General features: G+C 43.7%; 3 protein-coding genes, 1 long non-coding RNA gene and 1 pseudogene across 6 annotated transcripts; 1 reads left to right on the forward strand and 4 right to left on the reverse strand.

Annotated features, from left to right (window-relative positions):
* Positions 1-1,035: 1,035 nt before the first annotated feature.
* Positions 1,036-2,951, reverse strand: LOC133149310 (uncharacterized). The gene is made up of 4 exons (XR_009713263.1): positions 2,292-2,951; positions 2,013-2,185; positions 1,734-1,876; positions 1,036-1,655 (listed from the first exon to the last, which is right to left on the reverse strand). It is a non-coding gene; the product is annotated as an uncharacterized LOC133149310 (long non-coding RNA).
* Positions 2,952-6,861: 3,910 nt separating this feature from the next.
* LOC133149312 (uncharacterized) lies at positions 6,862-9,414 on the reverse strand. Of its 3 annotated transcripts, XM_061271858.1 has the most exons (3): positions 8,905-9,414; positions 8,683-8,766; positions 6,862-8,554 (listed from the first exon to the last, which is right to left on the reverse strand). In XM_061271858.1, the coding sequence occupies exon 3, from the start codon at positions 8,468-8,470 to the stop codon at positions 7,490-7,492; it is 981 nt and encodes a 326-aa protein (XP_061127842.1). In that variant the 5' UTR covers positions 8,471-8,554; positions 8,683-8,766; positions 8,905-9,414; the 3' UTR covers positions 6,862-7,489. The 3 variants fall into 3 exon arrangements, with proteins under 3 accessions (XP_061127842.1, XP_061127840.1, XP_061127841.1); XM_061271856.1 differs by having other exon boundaries at positions 6,862-8,766; XM_061271857.1 differs by having other exon boundaries at positions 8,683-9,414.
* A 945-nt stretch (positions 9,415-10,359) lies between these two features.
* LOC133149311 (ATP-dependent RNA helicase DDX19A-like) overlaps positions 10,360-25,551 on the forward strand; it is a 33,741-nt pseudogene continuing 18,549 nt past the window's right edge.
* On the reverse strand, positions 13,485-14,844 carry LOC133149314 (lamin-A-like). The gene is made up of 5 exons (XM_061271859.1): positions 14,680-14,844; positions 14,213-14,606; positions 14,016-14,123; positions 13,826-13,945; positions 13,485-13,763 (listed from the first exon to the last, which is right to left on the reverse strand). The coding sequence occupies exons 2-5, from the start codon at positions 14,393-14,395 to the stop codon at positions 13,689-13,691; spliced, it is 486 nt and encodes a 161-aa protein (XP_061127843.1). The 5' UTR covers positions 14,396-14,606; positions 14,680-14,844; the 3' UTR covers positions 13,485-13,688.
* LOC133149315 (lamin-L(III)-like) lies at positions 14,760-24,036 on the reverse strand. Its single transcript, XM_061271860.1, has 11 exons — positions 23,229-24,036; positions 22,833-23,132; positions 22,563-22,722; positions 20,837-21,244; positions 20,507-20,578; positions 20,286-20,432; positions 16,423-19,850; positions 15,938-16,063; positions 15,453-15,578; positions 15,019-15,093; positions 14,760-14,766 (listed from the first exon to the last, which is right to left on the reverse strand). The coding sequence occupies exons 7-11, from the start codon at positions 16,638-16,640 to the stop codon at positions 14,760-14,762; spliced, it is 552 nt and encodes a 183-aa protein (XP_061127844.1). The 5' UTR covers positions 16,641-19,850; positions 20,286-20,432; positions 20,507-20,578; positions 20,837-21,244; positions 22,563-22,722; positions 22,833-23,132; positions 23,229-24,036.

Below are 25,551 nucleotides of genomic sequence, written 5' to 3' on the forward strand. Positions count from 1 at the left end.
GGAGCCGGTACCGAGACTGAGAGGTGTGGATGTATGACGGCCCACTCTCACCGTCTGGCTGCGACTCGTCAGGAACGTCATTCTCTGCAGCCAATTGTCGTTCACCAAATATAAATTGGCAATTACTAAGTGGTGAAATACATGGGCATATGAACATAATGAATTAGTATTCTTAAACGAATAAATGTCTGATTTGTGTATTTTGTAAGATGCTGAATGTTGACTCGACTTTTCTAAAATTTTGAAAATGTATGTACACGCAAATGTCTAGTAAATGAAATGTGAGGATATTGGAATACTTAATAATTTTCACAAAGTTTAAAGTGGCGAGTAATAATTTCCACAATAACACCGAACCGCAATAGTTTACAGAGCACCGGCTCTGATTGGCTACCATAACGCTGCCTTAGCCAACCGCTCACATAATTGGGCGCTGGCTTAGACAACCGCTCACGTAATTGGGCGCTGCCTTAGCCAATCGCTCACCGATTTATTACGTTAACCCGGAAACTCCTGATTTTGGGAGGAATTAGTTTTTTTTTTTTTATTGAATCAAAGAAGTAATACAAGAAATAATATAAATAACTTTCGGAAACTCTGAAAAAGTATGAATAAATTGGGCTTGACTCGAAAGTGTTCAAATTCATGTTAAAAAAGTTAAAGTTAAAGTCCCAATGATGGTCACACACACATCTGGGTGTGGTGAAATTTGTCCTCTGCATTTAACCCATCCCCGTGTGATTTTAATCCATCCCCTGGGGGAGAGGGGAGCAGTGAGCAGCAGCGGTGCCGCGCTCGGGAATCAGTTGGTGATCTAACCCCCCAATTCCAACCCTTAATGCTGAGTGCCAAGCAGGGAGGCAATGGGTCCCATTTTTATAGTCTTTGGTATGACCCGGCCAGGGTTTGAACCCACAACCTTCCAGTCTCAGGACGGACACTCTACCACTAGGTCACTGAGCTGTTTAAACATTGGAAACAAAATATAATAAATCACACACAAGAGAAGGGAAAAAATAGTGCCTTTTGGGACAAAATACAGGTTTTTTAATTGAGTCAAAGAAGTAATGCAAGAAATAATATAAATAACTTTCAAAAACGCTGAAGACATAACAAATAAAAACATATCAAGTATTTTACTGATTCAATAGATAATAATCGCTGTGTACCCTGCGATTGGCTGGCAACCGGTTCAGGGCGTCCCCCACCTACTGCCCGATGACGGCTGGGATAGGATCCAGCACACCTGCGGCCCGCGTGGGGACTAAGCGGTTCAGAGAATGAATGGATGGATGGATGTTATGTTAATTTCAGTGTTATTTTTTAAGAGTTTAAGTGCAACATGATTGAAGACGCTGTTATACAAAAGCTAATGCAAACATAATTTGAGGCAAAAAATATAATAAATAAATAAATAAATAAATAAATAAATAAATAAATAAATAAATAAATAAATAAATAAATAAATAAATGAATGAATGAATGAATGAATGAATGAATGAATGAATGAATGAATGAATGAATGAGAACAGAAAACAGACTGTATCTGAGGCTTAGTAGAGTAAAATCAGAGGCTTCCGACTGTTAAAGGCCAAGCTGTTCTTTGTCTGCATTTCTGGATGCGTGTAGAACCACAGGCAAGACCCAAGAACATACTAAAAAAAAAACATGAAAGATGTGTTGAGGAAAAGGAGCAAAATGCTTCATGAAAATGTTCCTTGATGGTTACTCACAGAAGAATCAGAAGAAGTCCTGTGTGTTACCATGCTGGTTTGGGAGTTTGTGTTTCATGTTACCATGCTGGTTTGGGAGTTTGTGTTTCATGATGCTGGCCTCCGTTGTACAGGTCTTTTGGAAAGTCTTGGCTCTCCCTGTGCTATAATATAACATCATAATTAATTCATTTTGAAAAATCACATTACAATACAGTCATAAATCAAGCATATGTGCAACTTGTGTCCATCTTGAGTGAATGATATGAACACATTCAATTTGGAATCACAATTACTTACCTGTTGCTTGGAGTCAATAGAAAAGGAGAATAACACTGGTCCCATGGATCTTCTTAAAATGTCGGTCATTTTTTTGGCGAGACAGGCCAGGTCTCATCAAGGCTGAGTACCAAGGTGGCCAAACAAATGGTCTAGACAAATGGAGCATGTGGAGCCACACGCAACATAGAAAACTGAAGAAGAAAAAACATAGAGGTGGTTGAGGACATGAGTTGAAAAAGACATTCAAAATTAAAGAGAGTGTTTTGTAACAATAGTCAATAATAATTGGCTACTTACAGAGGAATGAGAAGTCCTGCTTCTTGCCACCCTGGTTTGGGAGTCTCTCTCTCTCTCTCTCTCTCTCTCTCTCTCTCTCTCTCTCTCTCTCTCTCTCTCTCTCTCTCTCTCTCTCGTATAACGTCAGCGCTCCAACTTGGTGTCGTGGAGCCACGCCAGCATCTCTGGTCCCAGGTCGAAGAGGCCGGCCTCTGAGGGTGGTCTATATGTTGGTGTAGGTGTTGATGGTGTGGTCGGCTGTCTGCTCGAGGGCTCCGCACTCGCATGCCGCACTGTCCGCCAGACCCCACTAGACATGTTGAAGCGCCCAACACCAGTTCTTAAGCGGTTCAGTGTGGTCCACTGCTGGCGAGGTAGTTCGTCTCCTCCTATGGCGCCGTCTCCTGGTTCCCAGACATAACAGTGCATGAGGGAGGGGCCAGCTGCCTCCCACTCCTGCTTCCAAGCTGCTGCCAGCCAGGCATCTCTGGAGATGTCTTCAGGGATGGAATTGAGCATCTCTTGTGCTGCCATGTTGTAGGGGTGGCATGCCTTGAGTCTGCTTGGGAGTCATTCGTCCATGATGAATGTTTTTGCATGCTCAAGGTCTTTGTGGAGAAAAAAGGACAATCCAGCAAAGTTGATTGAAAATGTATGATTGTACAGAGGGCTTACACAAGCTTAACTATAAATTACAACATGTTACAATTTTATAATTACATTACAATAAGGTGATATGTCATGCCTACCTCTGGCCTCCATTCTGGGATGAACTGCTTTCGCCAGATAAAAACTGTTAAAATACAAAAGAGTGAAATAGCAGCATTTACTCTCTTTAGAAAGAAAGGAAAAAACATGTTTCATGACGAGCAACTTACCTCATCTGTTTTCTGTTCTCGCCTGGTGATTATGACATTCAAAGAAATTCAAAATAAAAGTTCAAAACAATTAAAAAATTTAAATGTAAAAGGCCTTCCCTTAACTCATCTTTAAAATTTGATTGTAAAATAAAGGTTTAAAAGGTTAAAATTTGATTGTAAAAAAAAGGTTTAAAGTTTTAAAATTTGATTGTAAAATAAAGTTTTAAAAGGTTAAAATTTGATTGTAAAATAAAGGTTTAAAAGGTTAAAATTTGATTGTAAAATAAAGGTTTAAAAAGTTAAAAAGTCTCCTCTCAACCATAAGTTAATTTAAAAATGTAAAAAGGTAAAAGTTTTAAAAGTTAAAATTTTTAAAAAATAAAAGTAACATTTTTAAAAATTAAAACGTTAAGTTAAGGGAAGGCTTTTTAAAAATAAAAAGTTGAGTTAAGGGAAGGCTTTTTAAAAATTAAAAAGTTGAGTTAAGGGAAGGCTTTTTGAAATTTTAAAAAGCCTCTGCCTTCCCTTAACTCAACGTGATTCCTCACCGACCCCCAACCACTATTCCAGCAGGTTTCTTTCATTTGTCATTTTGAGCAACCTTCGCCCCAGATCCCATCTCACCTAAAGGCAACAAATCACCCACCACATCCCACCACTAATATTATACACTTACGACAACGTTCACGTTCTGATTTCCATCCTTTTTGCAAATGCTGAACCACATGATTTAGCTGTGACTTACCTTTCAGTGGCCAAAACACAGAAAACAGGATTGTGATAGCTGTAGTACGTTTGCAAGACACCTGAATGAAGAGCACACTGAGGTCGAGAGACAAAAATTAAGTCAAGCAATGTGTTTTTGTCAGTGGTAGCAGTGGTTATGAGTTGCGTGTAACCTGTTGAGCGAAACAAATCGAGAATGGGCTTGAATGAGGCAGATAGCATATCTTCATTAAAATCTCCACATACCAAGATCTGATGATGGTCCATTACTTCAAGGTACCGCAAGAGATTTCCCAAGCTTGGCAGAAAAGTGCGCAGACTGTTGCCTGGAGGCCTGTAAACGGCAGCAATCAACACATTGAGGGGAGCTTCAAGTTTCACCACAACAAATTCAATGTCGGTCACACCCTGTATGTATTTCTTTTCCTGGGCTGCAATGTGACTTTTGACACAAATACCTACGCCGCCACCAAGTTTTGTTGCCAGGTCAGGACAGTTTGTGTAAGAATCTCTTCGGTTCCTGTGAAACATTGTGAAGCCTTCCAAGCAGGCACGTCCATCAGCCACAGATCCTTGAAGGTGTGTCTCTGTGAAGCACAAAACATCAGCAAAGTGCAGCTCGTGGTGGCACCTGATGTCCTGCACATGACAGGACAGCCCTTCGGTGTTATGATGGACGACAACCAGGTGATTTGCTCGATCTACCGACGGCATCACGTGAAGGAGTGGCATGACGCTCTCCAAAGAATCCTCTGCCATCTCAGCAAGAGCAGCAGTGATTTCTGGATTTGCATGAAGTCTTCTCTCGTCCATATGCAGAATATGCAGACCGCTGAGCGAGGTCACTCTACTCAGAGCTACGTACCCCATGCCGTGTTCGAAAACGCCTTTCAGCGAAACAGCAGCCTCTGATGTTGTCATACCTTGTACCTTGTGGATCGTGCAGGCAAAAGCAAGCTTGATGGGAAACTGTCGGCGCGTCACTCCAGGCTTTTTCAGCTTTTCCTCCTGTCTGTCAATGTACACACGGTTAGCGGCACGCGCTGTGTTACTCACATGATCAAGTTCCAACCCAACTTTCTTTACGCGGGCTTCATTCGGATAGTTGACCAATTCCACAATTTTTCCAAACGTCCCGTTGCACAGACCTGCTTGAACATCAAAATTACGCGTGAGCATAACACGAGCACCGAGGGCAACTCTGATCGAGTCCGGGAGCTCGCTCTTAGCGCCTTGCACAGGGAAAGTTTGCCTCGCCATTCTGCCAGTTTGTTTGTCCTTCTTGTAGTCATCTGCATCAATTTGTACAATGTCCTTATGAAGCAGATCCAGCATCGCAGAGTTATGGCCATCTACCTGTTTATTGGTGGCAAAAACATGCAGAATATGACTTGGACACATTTCTGGAGAAGTGTACCTCGTAGCAAGATGAGCTCTGTCCAGTTCCGAAAGTTCATCAGACTTTTCTTTCACCCGGAGTCGGTTCAGCAGTTCGGCAAAGGCAACATCGTCTTTCTGCCTCATGATGGCGGTGAGCGTGATCTTTTTGAAGTTGTCACGCCAGTGGTCCAGCCGAGTGGGATCGTACACGCATAGCGGTTTGGACTGTCTCACGGGAGGGAGCTGAAAGAAATCTCCAACAGCAAGAACAGACATGCCACCAAAAGGTAAATTGATGCCTTTGATTTGTATCAACCTGGCATTCACGTAGGCAAAGAGGTCTTTGGACACCATGGAAATCTCGTCGATGATGAGTATTTGGGCGATCGACAGCTCGGCTCTGACTTCGTCCAGTTTATTGCCCAGGCCGTGGTACGGGGGTTTGAGACTTCTCGGCAGTTTGAGCAGACAATGCAAAGTTGTCCCAGAAATGTTGAACGCCGCCGTGCCAGTGAAGGCTGCGAGAACGACCGTCTGTTTGGAAATGTCGGCCTCCTCAGCCAGTCGTGGTAGTCTCTGCAGTATTTTGGTAGCCTCTGTGTGGATACACTTGATGAGATGCGATTTGCCGGTCCCGGCGCCACCGTTGATGTGGTAGAAGAACTGCTCGATGGGCTTTGAGCTACACACACGTTTTATGCACCAATCTCTGACCTTGTAGAAAACAGACGCTTGCTTTTGGTTCAGGTTCCGATACATGTCACGTAACACTGCGGGATCGATGGCAGCAGCTTCTGTCGCAATGGAAATTTCAGACGTTTCTGACCTTACGTTATAGTCCGGGACATTGTCCTCCACGTTGTCATTTGGTTCATCTCTTGCGTTGTTTTCCTCAATGCATTCGAGTCTTTGCAACTCGCTCTCAGGATCCAGGTGGCACCATTCGTTTATGACGAGCCCGCTCTCCTCCACCTCTTGGATGGCATTGTCAATGTCTTTACTGTGTTTCTCATACCTTTCTCTGTTCCTTCTGACAATTTGGCACACGCGCTCCACAGAGTCGTTATACGGTAACTGTACACAGGCGTTATCATGAAACAACTGATAGGAAGGACAGCGTTCAGATTTTAATTGGCAATCAGCACGATGAGGCAGGTACAGCTTGAGCAAGGAGCAGTAATATTCCTCCAGATTCTTTTGTTCAGAGTATTTGCAGTATTTGATGACCGCATGTTTTTCTGTTCTTTTCTGGACAAAGCCCATGTCGTTCAGCAGAGGCAAAACATTCTTACCTTTGGCTTGTTTGCCATAAACAATTCTGCACATTGAGGCAAAATCAGCCAAGCACATGACTTCAAATTCCTCGGTTTGAGGTCTGGATTTGTATTTTTCCGGCAGGCCAGTCATCCACACTTCATGAGATTTCTGCGTTTTGCCCTCAAGGAGCGAGAGAGGATAACTCATTTTCAGCGCATTGTCACTCGTCTGTACAAATACCACCACCATGCGGGAGGACTGTTTCATATGCAAGCCGCACGCACGTGCGACGCATTCCTGAGCACTCACTTCTCTTTTCTTGGAGTACGCTTGCATAATTTGCTTCATTTCATCGCTCTCGTTGACATTTGCGCAGCGGGAGTTTTCAATGACCGATTTCAGGTATTGGCTCAGACCGTGTTCAGCCTTGCTGATGTAGCTGCAGATGTATGCGATGCAAGAGTAGGCATTCAGGATGTATTGGATGTCCAGGTTTCCATCCCAGGTAAGAAGCAAATGGCGGTTGTAGTTGTTGACCCAGCAGTCTTTCGGTTCTCGCTTAAGCACGACAGAACTCGACGAGGCCGTCATGCGCAAACAGTTCATGTACTCGTCACCGGTGAGCTTACATTTAGCCAGTAGCTGAGGCAAAGTCAGGGATGCCGTTTCAGGCTCATTCAGCAGATTTAGCACGGGAACAAGCTTGGCATTCGACGCCAACCGATCTTCATTGCGTTGATCTCGATTGTCGTCGTCGACGGGCGCAGGTCTGACGATCATTGTTTCATCGCACGGTTGTTTGGGGAATCCAAAGCGGCAATTTGCACCTTGGTGTTTGACGCACGATTTGGAGTGACTTTTGCTGTGCATCTGAACCTCTGTGACCTTTTTGTACAATTCCGGTTCCTTCTGCGGGTCCGGCAGCTCGGCCGAGATGTAGCGAGACACAAAATGACAGATGGCTCCATCCGTGGCTTCCTCAAATACAGGGGCACCTCAAACCCATATGAAACAATGAATGTGAGGACTTCCTCTGTGTTGAAACTCCAGTCGGTAAAAGTAGTCGACGACCTCACCAATCGGTTGCGCCGGAGAGAGGATCAAATCTCTGAACAGAGCTTCCACACGCTTGTCAAACATGCGCATCGTCGTCACAGGATTGCTGCGTAGGATCTCACACTTGTTGGTAGCCCAGTCAAGTTGGGCGAAATTCACTACTTCACCTTGTTGCGCTTTGATGGCGGTGATGACCTCTTCCCAACGCATTTCGGCAGCAGAAAATGTGCAAAAGAACGTGGGTGTGCCCAGCTGCCGGATCATAGCAAAAAGATCTTTGGTGGTTTTCTCCCAATAGGCCGGCGTACCTCTCAGCGGTGTCATGAATCGGACAGCATCTTTGCTGCGCACCAGTTTCTCAACTTCACGTTTGTCCTGAAGCATGGCATTGTTTATCCTTCGACCATCCCTGGTAAAAGGCTTACCTTTGCGCAGCTGTATTGTCATGCTCGACGTTGCCTGGTAAATTTCAGTCACAAACTGGGCAAAGAACAAGTAGTTGGTATCTCGAGCAAAGCGTTCATCCACGCAACACAGACGGGTTGGGAAATATTTGCTTGGTGTGAGTTTTATTGCTCTCTCTTCATCGAGGGTGTTCTGACCAGTGGGAAACTGCACCGGAAAAGCCATGGCCTCAAGCTTGGGAGTCTTGAAAAAACTTACTGGGTTGTTTCTTTCTGCAGGAGCAACACAATAAATGCCCTCTGTAAAACTCATAATTTCCTCTGCCACATCATTGGGTTGGAGACATGATTCAAGTATCACTCCACCATTTGGTTGATCACCGTCTTCCGAATTTTCTTGTTGCTGTTTGTTACCACTGTTGTCATGTTGAGAGTCACTGTTCATCCCACACAGAGCATCACTTTCAAATCTGTACATCTCCTCCAGAGCTTCCTCATTGTACTCACTGTCGCTCATTTGCGCTTCATCGGAGCTGCTCTCATCGTCAGTGAGGGTTGGGTCGCAAAGGTCCGCATCGTCGCGAATGGTTATGTCTCTGTACTGTGGATGGACTTGTTTCAGTTTCATCAGAGCGCTCATTAGCTTAGACCAAGTGACAGTTTGAAAAAACTGATGGCCTTTGTAGCAAAGCCGTCTCTTCAGTTTCACTCTCAACATCTGTGACTTACTTTTTAGTCTGGGCAAGACATTGACCGTCTCTTGTACTTCCGATGGCACGCACACCACATTTCCACGAATGGCTCGTTGTTGACCTTTGGGAAGAGGTACAATTTTGGCAAATGATATGCATTTGGAAATGAGGTGTCTCTCCAGTATGTTCAATCCACAAAGTTCCTTTGGAATATCAGAGAGTGTGAGATTGTTCGCAACAGCAAGTGCAGGCATTTTACCATCTTTGAGGTGACTATAGCAAGTGTGACATATCCACTCCAGTTTTCTTTCAGCTGGTACGCTGCACGAGGCCTGACATTCATCATCACAGATATGGACAAATTGTCCCGTGAGACAACTTGCAACAACATGTCTGTTTTTCTCATAAAATCTACGTTGACAAGCGCGTACTTGGTTCGGAAACAATGCTCTGTGGCAAACAGTGCAGACAAATGTGGGGCCATTCTTAATTTGGGCTTTGAATACCTCAACAGCTTTCATGAGCACACAGTCATTTCGCTCCCTACATAGTCGGTTTATGACTTACCGTTTTTTTTCCGTGTATAGTGCGCCCCCATGTATAGTACGCACCCCTAAAAATGCCATGCTGATGCTGGAAAAAAGCTTGTACCCATGTATAATACGCACCCAATTTTTATGAATTTTTTTAAAAAAAAAATTTTTTTTTTTTTTTTTTTTTAAGTCCCAATGATCGTCACACACGCAGGGAGGCAATGGGTCCCATTTTTATAGTCTTTGGTATGGTCTTAACTAGGCTGGATGTAATTTTCTTTGTTGGCGTTGATTTCTCCGACTGCCCGTAAACGCACCACCGCGCTCCGTGCGCGCACGGGACAGCAAACGAGCAGGTGAAAATATTACCTGTAATACGGATTTAGGTAGAGAACTGAACTCTCGCTCTTTATATAGCTGACGTGTCTTGCTCATCCGTTCTGCGCATCTGTAATGGCGGCCTCCGCATGATATCCGGTTTGCGTGTGTGCGAGAGCGAGAGAGAGCGAGAGAGAGAGCGTGCGAGAGAACGCTCAACCGTAGCGCGCCGCCGACCGCCCAACTGCACCGGGCTGGTCGATTATTGTGACAGAGCCGTCGCTGAAATTTAGAAGATATTTTTAAAGTCCTGATGTACTTTCTAAAATTTAAGTGGACCTCAGTGCGCACTGCGCAGGGAGCTTAATTTGGTGCGGTCGCGCAACCGCAGCGCGCCGGGCGCTCACTGTCGCATTGCTTAAAGAGCGCCTTTGTGTTTTAGGATGAACAGCAGAGACCAAAGGAACAAGGCAAAGTGTTGTGAAATAAAATATTACCTGTAATACGCATTTTGTTATTTGCTGATTGAAACTGCTAATTAAACTGTGAATTGAAACTAATAGGAAGAAAACAACTCTCGCTCTTTATATAGCTGACGTGTCTTGCGCATCCGTTCTGTGCATTTTATTTCACAACACTTTGCCTTTCTTCTCTGCTGTTCACTTCAAACACGCTCCATGCGACCGCAATGCTCTCGTATCAGACGCTTGCTCGATCACCTGCTCGGTTGCTGTCCCGTGCGCGCACGAAGCGCGGTGGTGCGTTTATGGGCAGTCGGAGAAATCAACGCCAACAAAAAAAATTACATCCAGCCTAGTTAAGACCATACCAAAGACTATAAAAATGGGACCAATTGCCTCCCTGCGTGTGTGACGATCATTGGGACTTAAAAAAAAAAAAATGTGTATAATGCGCACCCCAGATTTTAGGACAATAAATTAGTTAAATTTTGCGCACTATACACGGAAAAAAACGGTAGTATATTTTCAAAAGCGTACTTACTCTGCGCATTGTTTTGGTCTTCAGTGAATCAGATTTTTTTGCCATTATGCGCCTCATGATTTCCTGATGTTTGAATCGGAATTCAGGCTTGTTTAAATAACGGCGTGTCATGTAAGAGCGCTGCCTGTTTCGAAACCCAACATCGTCACGGTAACGTTCTGTGATGTAAGCGCGTCGTCTCATCGTAAAACACTCATCTGTCCTATAACGACGTGAGAAACGGGAAAGGTTTTTCTTCTTAAACTCATGATCCGTCTGACAACGTTGTGTAAAATAGGACTTTTGTTTGGCACAAAAACGCTTGTCCTGTTGACAACGGGTTCTAATATAACCCAATTTCCTTTGTCTTACCTCTGCAATTTGACTGTACTGTTCCCTCTCTTTAGAGTTTTTCATCATTCTCTTTAGTTCCTGTTTTTTACGTCTCACTTCCAATTTTTCTTTTAACTTTTCTTGTGCTTTTATTTGTCGTAGGAACTTTTCTCTACGAGATTTTGGAATTTTTGTCACATTTGCCAGCTGTTTACCTGTAGTGAAAACCAATCCACTGTCGTTATCGGTAAATTCTTGGTGGTGACGTTCACCTGAACACCGTCTAGTGTCGCTAGTCTCAACACATGAGACAATCTCAGCAACAGGTCTGCTTGCGGCAACACGGATTTGCGTCATCCACTGCTTCTGTGTCAGCGTTTTCTCTCGTGTGTCTGTCTGTGCATTAAAACTGAGAGATGAATAGAATTCAAGTCGACGTTGCAATGTGATCAACTGCAATTTTCAAAACCGCAAAGGCTGCAATTTGAAAAAGAAAATGTGCGTATATTTATTTATTGAATGACTACCATTTCAGTCAAACTGTTTTCTAAGTTGTATTTGAGGTAGTGCCCTTTTTTTGTATTGAAGTTAATGTATCGCTTGTGTTTGGTAAATATGTAGAAAGAGAACCTTAAAAAAATGGCAGATTAAGTCAAAAACAACAATGACATATGTATTGTTGGCTGTTTTTGCTTCGTTTCAGTTTACTTTGGGGTTGAAGAAGGATGACGTGCACCTGCATCAACAACCTCCACCCGAAGACCACGACGAGTTGGCCACCTGAAAGTCAATTTGGTCTGAGATATTTATTTGTTATTGTTACGACATTGTCTTGAAGTCTGTTCCATGTTTTTGTCAATAAATGTCTGACAGTAAAGCCCATAAGTGGCCTTACGATATTTCAGTTTTGCAAATATATATATATATATATACGATGTCTTTGAATCTCAGAAAAAGAGATTTCTGTAGTTCAATCTAATAAGTGAAATTCTCAAAAGACACCTGCCAAAGTGTTATAAATCAAGCAGTTCAATTCACAAGTAAGCAAATAGTTTTATTCATGTTTTAAAAATACATTCCGTTTAAAAAATAAATATAATTACCATGCCTTCAAGTATAAAAACAATAATATGTAATAAATATCTTCTTTAAATAATTCATACGACTGTTTGCAATAAATAAGGTCTTAGATTCACAATGGCTTTTTTGAATGAGCAATAAATAGGTTATCTACAGAATAAAAGAATTAAAAAACTCAGTGCGTCATGCAAAAACAAATACATCATCAATACGTCAGTGGGTTACGACACGTCAGTGCAGATCCAACAACTTAATTCACTTCATGTTTTGCCCAACATTTCCGACGGGCTTCAGTGGCGGACGTGACTACCGCAATAAACTAAACATGGCGAAGACCTTGGCATGTTTTCCCCTTCGCCGTTCTTTGCGCCTCAGCGCCCTCTCGCCGTCAACAATGAAGATGTAGAGCTTCCGCAGGATGTTGTGCGCCGTCATCTTTCTGTGGAAAGCATCGGGGTGGTACAGTGACCTCAATAGGCTCTCTTCCTCATTGCTACTCAGGCCTGTGACCTCTTCTGGTTTTTTCATCTGCCGGACAAGAGTAAGCAACACAATGTCAAAATAGGTATTATAGTAACAGCAAAATTCATTTCCTATCCCTAAATTGTCACACTGGCCAACCTTTTGTTTGATATTGTAGAGCAGGAGTTCAGAGTAGTGTTTGGCCTCAGACAGAATTTTACTGCCGGGATATTCCTTCTCCACGTGCTTGAGAAGAATTATGTAAGTGGACAGACCTTGGGCCAGCCTGTGCAGGCAAGCCTCCTGGAAAAAAGAATATTTAGGTCAGTTAAAAAACAAATATCTATTCAACCTACGCATAAAAGTCAAGCCGATGCTAGCAAACAATTATGGAAAGTGTCAGTGTCTGTATTTTCTCCCACCTCTGGTGGTTTTCCATTTCTGGTTCTTACCTTGCTAAAGTTGGAGCTGGGGCAGTTTGCTGGAAACTGAGGTGCTTTGTAGTGCTCCAGTAAATGAAAGTTGACATTGTTTTGGAATTCATCATCAAACTGATATTGAAATTAGTCACAAGTCAGATATGTTTTACAGCCAGGAGAAGACAATGAAGGTGCTTTCTGAATTTCCACTTACAGCTTTCTGGTGTTCTTTAGCGGTACCCAGAACCGAGTCCCAAACATGAGCAGAGGTCAGCAGGTCAGAGGGCGCCGTTTCCTCCTCACTTGAGGTGTCGCTTGATGGCAAGACGGTGGTCGCTTCTGTCAACGGAGCGCCATTGGCTCGCAGTATTAGAAAAGCCACCAAGCCCACCGCGAGAATTTGCGTGTCTAATGCGGAAGCAGAAGAAAATCATGAATGAATGGCAAAAGAGGAAGAAAATTCAGGAAACATTCATCACTGACTTACACATGTTGGGCATGTTGCGTCGAGATTACTCTTGCCTTGACCGCCTGCTCTCGTGGAACATGTCTTGACTTCTCATTGCACAGCCGTTATATATTCTACTGACCGCAGGGATTTCCGAATACCTTCCGGTTTCAATTATATACTGATGAAACAGAAAATACACTCTTTTTTTTTTTGGTGCATACAGCAGAATGCAATTACACAGAATGAAAAAAGACGAATTCAATCATTTTTAAAGAACAACAACTTTATTTCAATTATTTCAATTAAATTTCAGTACAGGTCGGAGCAGATTTTATTTAAAAAAAGCCCATTCAATTGTATTGTTATACAATATTTTTATAATGTGACCATGTCAAAAGTCAAAGTCTGCTTTATTGTCAATCCCTTCATATGTCAAGACACACAAGAAACCGAAATTCCATTTCCTCTATCCCACGGTGGAAGTGGAATTTCCATCATCATCTTCCAAACGTGCGCCAGTGGCTTTGCTCATCCTTATTTCCTGGAAGAAAAACGGACGTCAAAAGAGAAATATTGCTTCTTGTCGCTTGAAAGATGTGTCACCTCTCCGTTGGCGTTGATCAAGGTAAAGTGGACCTGGCCTACGGGTCCCCAGTTGGACTGTGTCTCCCAGACTAGATCAGAGGGAGGATTGTGGTTTCGGCCAGCGTCAGCCGCCCAGATCTGATGCATGTAAAGGTCATTGAAATATTGAGCACCTTGTATCTGAGATCTTCCAGATAAGATTGATTACCGTGACACTCTCGTGGGCCTTCAGGATGAATTCTGCGGCAAACTTGAATACGATGGGAGCAGAAGATCCAATCTGGAGCTTCACCTGCCAGTTCCCCAAATTCTGATCCTAATAGTTGAAATTGATCTCAACAGGTTAGTCGTTACTGGAAAATGTGCAAATTTCGTAAGCTGATCCCCTTTGACACATCCACTGACCTCATCAACTGTATTGCGAAGTCTGACATATTTGCCGTACGAGTCCACCTCATCCAGAGTGACCTGCTGCTCATCCACAGTGACCTGCTGCTCATCCACAGTGACCTGCTGGGCGATATTAGGTCGAGGCAAGCTCAAACCCTCGCTGTCCTTCGGACGTTTCCTCTTTTTGCTGGCCGACATGGTTTGGCGTACCCTGGGGACAAACGTGGAGACATTAATTGCTATGAGAGCAAACGTTGTGGTATGTTCTAAAGCTGTAAAAAGACCTCTCCTCCTTGTTCTGGGTCCGCTCCCTCTCTGTAGACAGAGCCTCCTCCAGATCTTTCACTTTTTGGCCGGCTTCCAACTCCACCATGCGAGACTCGTGCTGGCTTTGGACCATGCGCAAGTCCTACGTGAGACGTGAGAATGACTCAGCTTTATTTTCATTAATTAAATAAGCGATAGTGATGGTAATTACCGACCGCGGAATGCAGCTTCTTTTCAAACTCCAGCTCATCTTTAAGGATTTGAATGTAATGCGACTTCCTGAGCAAAAACAGTATTAAATCCTCGAAGCAGTCAAATGCGCTATTTATATTGATGTGCGACTATGGGATGGTTAACTGAAAGTCCAATTGAGCTGCAATTAGTCACGAGGAGGATTTTCCTTGGGGTGTGGCCCCAGCAGCAAAGCAATTGTGTCAGCACTAATATCCACTATCCATTTTGTTGTTGGCATATTTTTGATAAAATGGCCGGGCGGGCCTCACCTTGCTTCCAGCTCGTCAAAATCAATCTTCAGCTTGGACAACTTGACCTGCAGACGTTCACGCTCTGTGGCCTCTGAGTCCAGAGCCGCACGGGCTTTCGCCAGATCGGATTCTTTCTTCGTGTCCCTGAGATGACAGATATACACATAAACTGAGAATATGGAAAATTTCGGGCAGTCGGAGAAATCAGCGTGAACAAACAAATACATACAGCCGAGTTAAAAAAACACCAGAACAATCACCATGACAATTGCAAACACACAGAAAGAAAATAAATAACTGGAACATCACTCAAACACCGGTGATCCCATCGTGAGTCCCACATATGGGATGGTTAACTGAAAGTCCAATTGAGCTGCAATTAGTCACGAGGAGGATTTTCCTTGGGGTGTGGCCCCAGCAGCAAAGCAATTATGTCAGCACTAATATCCACTATCCATTTTGTTGTTGGCATATTTTTTATAAAATGGCCGGGCGGGCCTCACCTTGCTTCCAGCTCGTCAAAATCAATCTTCAGCTTGGACAACTTCACCTGCAGACGTTCACGCTCTGTGGCCTCTGAGTCCAGAGCCGCACGGGCTTTCGCCAGATTGGATTCTTTCTTCGTGTCCCTGAGATGACAGGTATACACATAAACTGAGAATATGGAAAATTTCGGGCAGTCGGAGAAATCAGCGTGAACAAACAAATACATACAGCCGAGTTAAAAAAACACCAGAACAATCACCATGACAATTGCGAACACACAGAAAGAAAATAAATAACTGGAACATCACTCAAACACCGGTGAGCCCATCGTGAGTCACACATATGGGATGGTTAACTGAAAGTCCAATTGAGCTGCAATTAGTCACGAGGAGGATTTTCCTTGGGGTGTGGCCCCAGCAGCAAAGCAATTATGTCAGCACTAATATCCACTATCCATTTTGTTGTTGGCATATTTTTGATAAAATGGCCGGGCGGGCCTCACCTTGCTTCCAGCTCGTCAAAATCAATCTTCAGCTTGGAAAACTCCACCTGCAGACGTTTACGCTCTGTGGCCTCTGAGACCAGAGCCGCACGGGCTTTAGCCAGATCGGATTCTTTCTTCGTGTCCCTAAGATGACAGATATACACATAAACTGGGAATATGGAAAATTTCGGGCAGTCGGAGAAATCAGCGTGAACAAACAAATACATACAGCCGAGTTAAAAAAACACCAGAACAATCACCATGACAACTGCGAACACACAGAAAGAAAATAAATAACTGGAACATCACTCAAACACCGGTGATCCCATCGAGAGTCTCACATATGGGATAGTTAACTGAAAGTCCAATTGAGCTGCAATTAGTCACGAGGAGGATTTTCCTTGGGGTGTGGCCCCAGCAGCAAAGCAATTATGTCAGCACTAATATCCACTATCCATTTTGTTGTTGGCATATTTTTGATAAAATGGCAGGGCGGGCCTCACCTTGCTTCCAGCTCGTCAAAATCAATCCTCAGCTTGGACAACTCCACCTGCAGACGTTCACGCTCTGTGGCCTCTAAGACCAGAGCCGCACGGGCTTTCGCCAGCTCCGTCTTGTAAATGGCCCTCAGCTCATTGTATGCATCTTGAGGAGTGTTTTCTGGGGTTGCCATTTTTCGAATTTGCTTCTGTTGATCCAGAAAAGACTCAGTCAGTATCATGCCATTACACCAAATGCAACATGCACTTATCAAAGAAACGTCATAGAGGTTTCTTCAAAGTCAAAGTTTCCTTTGTAACTAGAATTTTGCAATTTCTGGAGAAATTGCGTGTGAAGGCGAAATGTATGAATAACTTCTTCGGGGAATGCTGCCGAACGATGTGGAAACATGTTGAATTACTTGAGAAATGTAGAATATTTTGAGAATTTGTGGTGAATTTCAAAATAAAAGATGTGAAGTTTTTGGTAAGTTGTGGAATAGGTTAAAAAAAATGTGGGATAGGTAGAAAAATGATGAACAGTTGAAAGTTGGAATGGGTTGAATCGGTTGAAAAATGTAGAAATGAGAACGGGAAAAGGAAATATTGGAGAATTGGGTGTGAATTTCAAAATAAAAGACGTGAAGTTTTTAGTAAGTTGTGGAATAGGTAGAAAAATGATGAACAGTTGAAAGTTGGAATGGGTTGAATCGGTTGAAAAATGTAGAAATGAGAAGGGAAAAAGCAATTGGGTGTGAATTTCAAAATAAAAGATGTGAAGTTTTTGGTAAGTGGGAAGTTGTGGAATAGGTAGAAAAATGATGAACAGTGTAAAGTTGGAATGGGTTGAATCGGTTGAAAAATGTAGAAATGAGAAGAGAAAAAGGAATTGGGTGTGAATTTCAAAATAAAATATGTGAAGTTTTTGGTAAATGGGAAGTTGTGGAATAGGTAGAAAAATAATGAACAGTTGAAAGTTGGAATGGGTTGAATCGGTTGAAAAATGTAGAAATGAGAAGGGAAAAAGGAATTGGGTGTGAATTTCAAAATAAAAGATGAAGTTTTTGGTAAGTGGGAAATTGTGGAATAGGTAGAAAAATGATGAACAGTTGAAAGTTGGAATGGGTGGAATCGGTTGAAAAATGTAGAAATGAGAAGGGAAAAAGGAATTGGGAATGAATTTGAAAATAAAAGATGTGAAGTATTTGGTAAGTTGTGGAATAGGTAGAAAAATGATGAACAGTTGAAAGTTGGAATGGGTTGAATCGGTTGAAAAATGTAGAAATTAGAGTAGAAAAAGGAAACTTTAGAGAATTTGGGTTGAATTTCAAAATAAAAGATGTGAAGTTTTAGGTTGAATTTCAAAATAAAAGATGTGAAGTTTTTGGTAAGTGGGAAGTTGTGGAATAGGTAGGCAAAAGATGAATGGTTGAAAGTTGGAACGAGTTGAATCGGTGGAAAAATGTATAAGTTAGAAGTGAAAAACGAAATTTTATGAAATTTTGCAAAATTTTATGCAAATTTTAAAAGTGAAAACGTGAAAATTTTGAATTTGGCAAGTTTGGGAATGTCCCCAATGTGATTTGAATGTGTTGAATTATGTGAATATCAAACTGGAACAACGTAAATGTGAAATGTTGAATCTGCCATTAAGAATGAATGGGGCAAAAATCGCCATAAATTTGTGAATTATGTGAAAACGGAAAATTTTTGGAACGAGAAAACTGTGAGCACCCATGCCATGAATTTTTGGAATAAGTGAAAAGTGGAATGGAGTGAATCGGTTGAAGTATGTGGAACTAGTTAAGCGCCAAAGAAAGCTAACGAAAAGGTAGCGCAAAATGTTGTAGAATAACAATAGTGTGAAGGCCTTCACCTTCACACTAATAATAATAAAGGACAGGAATAACAATAGTGTGAAGGTCTTCACCTTCACACTAATAAAGGACAGGAATAACAATAGTGTGAAGGTCTTCACCTTCACACTAATAAAGTACAGGAATAACAATAGTGTGAAGGTCTTCACCTTCACACTAACTAGAATTTGCAATTCCTGAAGGAATTGCGTGTGAAGGTGAAGAAGTTGAATAAATATTTAAGGAATGCTGCAGAATGATGTTGAAACGAGTTGAATCGGTTGAAAAATGTAGAAATGAGAAGGGAAAAAGGAACTGGGTGTGAATTTCAAAATAAAAGATGTGAAATCTTTGGTAAGTTGTGGAATAGGTAGAAAAATGATGAACAGTTGAAAGTTGGAATGGGTTGAATCGGTTGAAAAATGTAGAAATGAGAAGGGAAAAAGGAATTGGGAGTGAATTTCAAAATAAAAGATGTGAAGTATTTGGTAAATGTGGAATAGGTAGGAAAATGATGAACAGTTGAAAGTTGGAATGGGTTGAATCGGTTGAAAAATGTTGAAATAAGAGTAGAAAAACGAAATTTTAGAAAATTTTGGTTGAATTCCAAAATAAAAGATGTGAGGTTTTTGGTAAGTGGGAAATTGTGGAATAGGTAGGCAAAAGATAAAGAGTTGAAAGTTGGAATGGGTTGAATCGGTTGAAAAATGTAGAAATGAGAACGGAAAAAGGAATTGGGTCTGAATTTCAAAATAAAAGATGTGAAATTTTTGGTAAGTGGGAAATTGTGGAATAGGTAGAAAAATGATGAACAGTTGAAAGTTGGAATGGGTTGAATCGGTTGAAAAATGTAGAAATTAGAGTAGAAAAATGGAATTTGAGAGAATTTGGGTTGAATTTCAAAATGAAAGATGTGACGTTTTTGGTAAGTGGGAAGTTGTGGAATAGGTAGGCAAAAGATGAACAGTTGAAAGTTGGAACAAGTTGAATCGGTGGAAAAATGTAGAAATTAGAAGTGTTATGAATATTATATGTACAAATTTAAAGTAACCAGTTTGATATCATATTGTTTGCTCATTTGTAGTATGTTAATTGAGTAAAATAAGAGCTCTCTCAAAGATAAACTACATCCACTAACCTTCCCAAATGGAATCTGAAACATATGAAAATAGAAGGCCACAAACTAATGCACAAACGCATTACATAAAAGAGATAGTCAGTGTTAACAAATCAATAAAACAAACACATCAGTGTCCTTTGTTGTTCGAAAAGTGAACATGTAACATTTATTTATCACCATTCATTCATGCATTCAATAAATTGCAAACATTCAATTGTTTTGAACAATTCATTCATTCATTCATTCATTCATTCATTCATGCATTCATTCACACATTCAATCTTTGTCACGTCACCCTGCACACGGGTGACAGTAATGGGCATCCCATCTTGTGGGATATGGGGGGGCTGGCTGAAGGTTTTTTGCCAGATATCAAGTTTGATGACTGTCACTTCCCCCGAATCCGACACAACATCCACCACCTCTTCCCCATAGAGTATACCAACGACGGTAATGATGAGGCTGGAGTTGCAGGCCTGTTGAATAAAATAAAAATGTAATTAATTTTTATGAATGGAAAACAACGTTTACCAAAGGCTAATCATGCCTCCAAATAAAGCAAGTGGGAGCAGTAAAGCCATCCTAAAACACAAAGACGTTCTTAAAGCAATGCGACAGTGAGCGCCCGGCGCGCTGCGGGCGGTCGCGCGATCGGACCAAATTAGGCTCCCTGCTCAGTGAGGTACACTTCAATTTGAGAAAGTACATCAAGACGTTACAAATATTTTCTAAATTTCAGCGACGGCTCTGTCACAATAATGCGACCAGCGCGGAGCAGTTGCGCGGTCGGCTGCGCGTCGGGCGGAACGCTGCAATTGCGCGATGGGACAAAAAGTTGATCTTGGAAAAGGGAACAATAAGCAATAAGCAAGCACCTTTTCAATTCCACTGCTATGAACCCATTTACTAACCTTTACATCCGTGTACGTTGTCGAGTGGAGCATGACTCCCGACTCGGTCGCCTGGGCACTCAGGTGGGTGAACACGAAGGAACCCCCTACCTTCAGCTCTACGAGGTTAGCCTCCCGCCAAAGTCCAATTTTGACAGTGGCTTCATCCTGCGGTAGTTTTAAAATGCGTATAAGTATGTGTGCAAAGTGCTACAACAGGGGAAGTACAAATGGCTACTTACTTTTTTGAGCGTCAAATGTCGAAATGGTGCCAGGTGGTTCCCTCGCTGGCGCACCATGCGGATAGGACGCATCTAAAGTGGACCAAATTGATATCCCAATTACAATAATAATTGTTTTTGACAATGAGCGTGTCATGTGTCTGTGTACACGACCTTAACGATGACAAAAAAAAACAAAAAAACTTTTGGTACCTTAGTACTACACAGAGGATTTCAATGATTTTGTGTGTGCATGCGCATGTATGTACATTATTGCACATGCATCATGTCTTCACAGGTGTACACAAATACATGTGTGTATATGTGCATTTGTGGGTGCAGGTAACTTACATCGGTTATCACGCCATCCAGTGACACCATCTCCTCAGGTAGTTTATTCACTACCTCCTGAGGAGATGATGCCACTGAGTTGGGGCCCTGGCCTCTTCTTCCAGCTGTGGGCTGGTTTGCACTTCGGCCGCCATGAAGATTTTTGAGGCGGGTTTGGTGAGGAGCCCTTGCCCCCGTTGGTCCACACCGAAGTTTAAAAAAATGTAACTGTTGCCCTCTGTGACGAGGGCAGCCAAGTGTTCAAACAGAACTATTTTATAGGCTTTCTCGCCGTCACAGAGGGCAACAGTTACATTATTGTGCTGGCCGTGCATTGACAAGGTGCCATCAGCTGCACAAATCCAGCTCCTTGCACGCAGAGCACTCCTCATTGCCACTACTTTCCCGCAAATCATATTTGTCGCCATTCTGAAAGAGAAAAATAAGAGAGAAATTGACTTGTTTCGTTTGTAGATGACAAATGGCAAATTATTCATTTAATAATAACTATTATAATACATCTGACTGACTTTGCGATGAATTTATTAACTACCACAAGGTATCATTGCCATATTAATATAGGATAAAAATAAATGAATGCCACGTACAATAAAAAAAAAAAAAATTAAATGTTATACTGAAAAGAAAGAGTTTCCCAGCAATGATTTTTAACATCCACTAGATGTCAGTGCAGAGTGACAAAGTCAATAGTTCATGGGTGTGTAGCACTGGGCAATGATTCAATACTACTGATCTTACTCGGTTAGTACATATCAGTGCTTACAGTTACAATGTCATCTGCTATATAAATTTGGAAGCACATTTCATAATGGCGCCTGTGCATTTTTTGGGGGGCTAACCTAAAACAAAGATTTTAATAAAAGAACACCGTAAACCATTTTTATCCATTTACGTGTGGCGACTACGAGGTGTCGTCTGAAATAAATGAATTACGCGTCGTGTATCTTTCCATAAATGTCCTTACTCTGTAACGCAAAGTGCATGCATTGTGTTTGTGGCGCATCCATCTTGTTACATGGCGGCAAATGCACACGGCGGACGATAGTGTACAATACTTAAACGCAAGAGCAATAAAATGGGGAATCCTCCGTCATAAATAGGAACGCAGAACAATCATGTATTTTCGACTGACTAGTTAATTAATAATTACAAGTTAATTTGCTATATGCGCATTTTGTAATGGCGGCCTTTGTTTTTTTTTTTTTTTGCTCGACGCAAACCAAGATGTGGATGCCTCGGTCACGAATAATGTTCACGTTCATCAACCGATGGAATTAATCCATACTAAATTCACCGAGAAACAACTCCGCAAAAGTTTGTCGTGAGAACAGGAGACTATTTTTTTCTATATGTACAGTTAATGAGTAATAACATGTAATAGCACAGTAATAGAACTAGAAATAGAAATAGAGTTTCTGGTTGAATTTCTTTGCAGGATTTTAGAATAGCCTCCCAGAGCTGCTGTTTGGAAGTGAACTGCCTCCCACCCTCGTAGATCTTCTGCTTGACTATGCTCCAAAAGTTTTCAATAGGATTGAGGTCAGGGGAGGATGGGGGCCACACCATCAGCTTCTCTCCCTTTAGTCCCATAGCAGCCAAAGACGCTGAGGTATTTCTTGCAGCATGAGATGGTGCATTGTCATGCATGAAGATGATTTTGCTACGGAAAGCACGGTTCTTCCTGTTGTACCATGGACGAAAGTGGTCAGTCAGAAACTCCACGTACTTTATAGACGTCATTTTCACGCCTTCAGGGACCCTAAAGGGGCCAAGCCGCTCTCTCCCCATGATTCCGGCCCAAAACATGACTCCGCCACCTCCTTGCTGACGCCGCAGCCTTGTTGGGCTATGGTGACCGTCCACCAACCATCCACGACTCCATCCATCTGTAAAGTCAAGTCAAATCAAGTTTATTTGTATATCCCTAAATAACAAGCAGTCTCAAAGGGCTTCACATAGACAGAAATTGACAATTATTCTCAATTTCTACACCTACCTGGACCATCCAAGGTTGCACGGCACTCATCAGTGAACAGGACTGTCTGAAAATTAGTCTTCATGTAATCCTGGGCCCACTGCAGCCGTTTCTGCTTGTTCGCGTTGTTTAGGGGTGGCCGAATGGAGGGTTTCCGCATAACTGCAAGGCTCTGGAGGATCCTACACCTCGACCTTCGTGGGACTTCACCGGCACATGCAGCGTCGAATATTTGTTTGCTCGTCTGTAGTGGCACGCTAGCAGCCGCCCTCTTGATTCGACGTTTTTGTCTTGCAGAAATCTTCCTCGTCGTGCCTTTATCTGCACAAACCCGCGTGTGCTCCGAATCAGCGACGAATGTCTTTACAGTTCGATGGTCATGCTTAAGTTTTCGTGAAATATCGAATGTCTGCATACCTTGTCCAAGGCATTGAACGATTTCACGCTTCTCAACAGCAGAGAGATCCTTTTTCCTCCCCATGGTTGAATGAAATGGCCGAACGCTTAAAAACGCGGAACTTAAATAGACTTTCCTTAATTGCGCTCACCTGGCAGACTATCATGTGACTATCACATAACTGAGGTTGATTTCAGTCATTTAAAGAGTCATACAATACCGAGAGTTTACTTGAAAAACAAAAAATGTAATCTTTATGACACTTAAATACATTTTGCATAATAATTTGGAACACGGGACCGTGTTCCAAATTATTATGCAAATTATATTTATCTCAGATTTTCCTAAATAGCTTCCTTGAAATCGTAGCCGCCCTCCGAGCTCTCCTGCCCGGCGTGCGTTTGCGTCAGCGCCCGGTAACATTATGGAAGCTAAAAGAAAGAAAAAAGAAACAAATCTAAGAGCAAGTGCTGGTGTATTTACTCGTCGTGTCCACCGGAGGGAGGCAACTCCCCGCCGCAGCTGCAGAGGCAGCTTTGAAAAGTCATCCCGGCCCAGTGGAGGTCTGCGCGGGGGGGGTCTTCCTTGAAATCTTAGCCGCCCTCCGAGCTCTCCTGCCCGGCGTGGGTTTGCGTCAGCGCCCGGTAACATTATGGAAGCTAAAAGAAAGAAAAAAGAAACAAATCTAAGAGCAAGTGCTGGTGTCATTTACTCGTCGTGTCGACTGGAGGGAGGCCACTCCCCGCCGCAGCTGAACAGTCATCCCGGCCCAGTGGAGGTCTGCGCAGGGGGGGGTCCTCCTTGAAATCTTAGCCGCCCTCCGAGCTCTCCTGCCCGGCGTGGGTTTGCGTCAGCGCCCTAGTGTCATTTACTCGTCGTGTTGACCGGAGGGAGGCCACTCCCCGCCGCAGCTGAACAGTCATCCCGGCCCAGTGGAGGTCTGCGCAGGGGGGGTCTTCCTTGAAATCTTAGCCGCCCTCCGAGCTCTCCTGCCCGGCGTGGGTTTGCGTTAGCGCCCGGTAACATTATGGAAGCTAAAAGAAAGAAAAAAGAAACAAATCTAAGAGCAAGTGCTGGTGTCATTTACTCGTCGTGTCGACCGGAGGGAGGCCACTCCCCGCCGCAGCTGAACAGTCATCCCGGCCCAGTGGAGGTCTGCGCAGGGGGGGTCTTCCTTGAAATCTTAGCCGCCCTCCGAGCTCTCCTGCCCGGCGTGGGTTTGCGTCAGCGCCCTGGTGTCATTTACTCGTCGTGTCGACCGGAGGGAGGCCACTCCCCGCCGCAGCTGAACAGTCATCCTGGCCCAGTGGAGGTCTGCGCAGGGGGGGTCTTCCTTGAAATCTTAGCCGCCCTCCGAGCTCTCCTGCCCGGCGTGGGTTTGCGTTAGCGCCCGGTAACATTATGGAAGCTAAAAGAAAGAAAAAAGAAACAAATCTAAGAGCAAGTGCTGGTGTCATTTACTCGTCGTGTCGACCGGAGGGAGGCCACTCCCCGCCGCAGCTGAACAGTCATCCCGGCCCAGTGGAGGTCTGCGCAGGGGGGGTTTTCCTTGAAATCTTAGCCGCCCTCCGAGCTCTCCTGCCCGGCGTGGGTTTGCGTCAGCGCCCTGGTGTCATTTACTCGTCGTGTCGACCGGAGGGAGGCCACTCCCCGCCGCAGCTGAACAGTCATCCCGGCCCAGTGGAGGTCTGCGCAGGGGGGGTCTTCCTTGAAATCTTAGCCGCCATCCGAGCTCTCCTGCCCGGCGTGGGTTTGCGTCAGCGCCCTGGTGTCATTTACTCGTCGTGTCGACCGGAGGGAGGCCACTCCCCGCCGCAGCTGAACAGTCATCCCGGCCCAGTGGAGGTCTGCGCAGGGGGGGTCTTCCTTGAAATCTTAGCCGCCCTCCGAGCTCTCCTGCCCGGCGTGGGTTTGCGTCAGCGCCCTGGTGTCATTTACTCGTCGTGTCGACCGGAGGGAGGCCACTCCCCGCCGCAGCTGAACAGTCATCCCGGCCCAGTGGAGGTCTGCGCAGGGGGGGTCTTCCTTGAAATCTCAGCCGCCCTCCGAGCTCTCCTGCCCGGCGTGGGTTTGCGTTAGCGCCCGGTAACATTATGGAAGCTAAAAGAAAGAAAAAAGAAACAAATCTAAGAGCAAGTGCTGGTGTCATTTACTCGTCGTGTCGACCGGAGGGAGGCCACTCCCCGCCGCAGCTGAACAGTCATCCCGGCCCAGTGGAGGTCTGCGCAGGGGGGGTCTTCCTTGAAATCTTAGCCGCCCTCCGAGCTCTCCTGCCCGGCGTGGGTTTGCGTCAGCGCCCAGGTGTCATTTACTCGTCGTGTCGACCGGAGGGAGGCCACTCCC

This window comes from Syngnathus typhle, unplaced genomic scaffold (genome assembly GCF_033458585.1).
Source record: "Syngnathus typhle isolate RoL2023-S1 ecotype Sweden unplaced genomic scaffold, RoL_Styp_1.0 HiC_scaffold_310, whole genome shotgun sequence".
In the NCBI taxonomy this organism is placed as follows: Eukaryota; Metazoa; Chordata; class Actinopteri; order Syngnathiformes; family Syngnathidae; genus Syngnathus; species Syngnathus typhle.

Coding starts and splice junctions, on each gene's coding strand:
- LOC133149312 (XM_061271856.1), bottom strand. CDS start 9,166: ATGAAAGCTGTTGAGGTATTCAAAGCCCAAATTAAGAATGGCCCCACA. Junction 8,767..8,904: donor CTATAGTCACCTCAAAGATG/GTAAAATGCCTG, acceptor CTCTTCCCAAAG/GTCAACAACGAGCCATTCGT.
- LOC133149314 (XM_061271859.1), bottom strand. CDS start 14,395: ATGTCGGCCAGCAAAAAGAGGAAACGTCCGAAGGACAGCGAGGGTTTG. Junction 13,946..14,015: donor AGGCCCACGAGAGTGTCACG/GTAATCAATCTT, acceptor TACATGCATCAG/ATCTGGGCGGCTGACGCTGG. Junction 13,764..13,825: donor TGATCAACGCCAACGGAGAG/GTGACACATCTT, acceptor TTTTTCTTCCAG/GAAATAAGGATGAGCAAAGC.
- LOC133149315 (XM_061271860.1), bottom strand. CDS start 16,640: ATGATACTGACTGAGTCTTTTCTGGATCAACAGAAGCAAATTCGAAAA. Junction 16,064..16,422: donor TTTGACGAGCTGGAAGCAAG/GTGAGGCCCGCC, acceptor CTGTCATCTTAG/GGACACGAAGAAAGAATCCG. Junction 15,094..15,452: donor TTTGACGAGCTGGAAGCAAG/GTGAGGCCCGCC, acceptor CTGTCATCTCAG/GGACACGAAGAAAGAATCCG.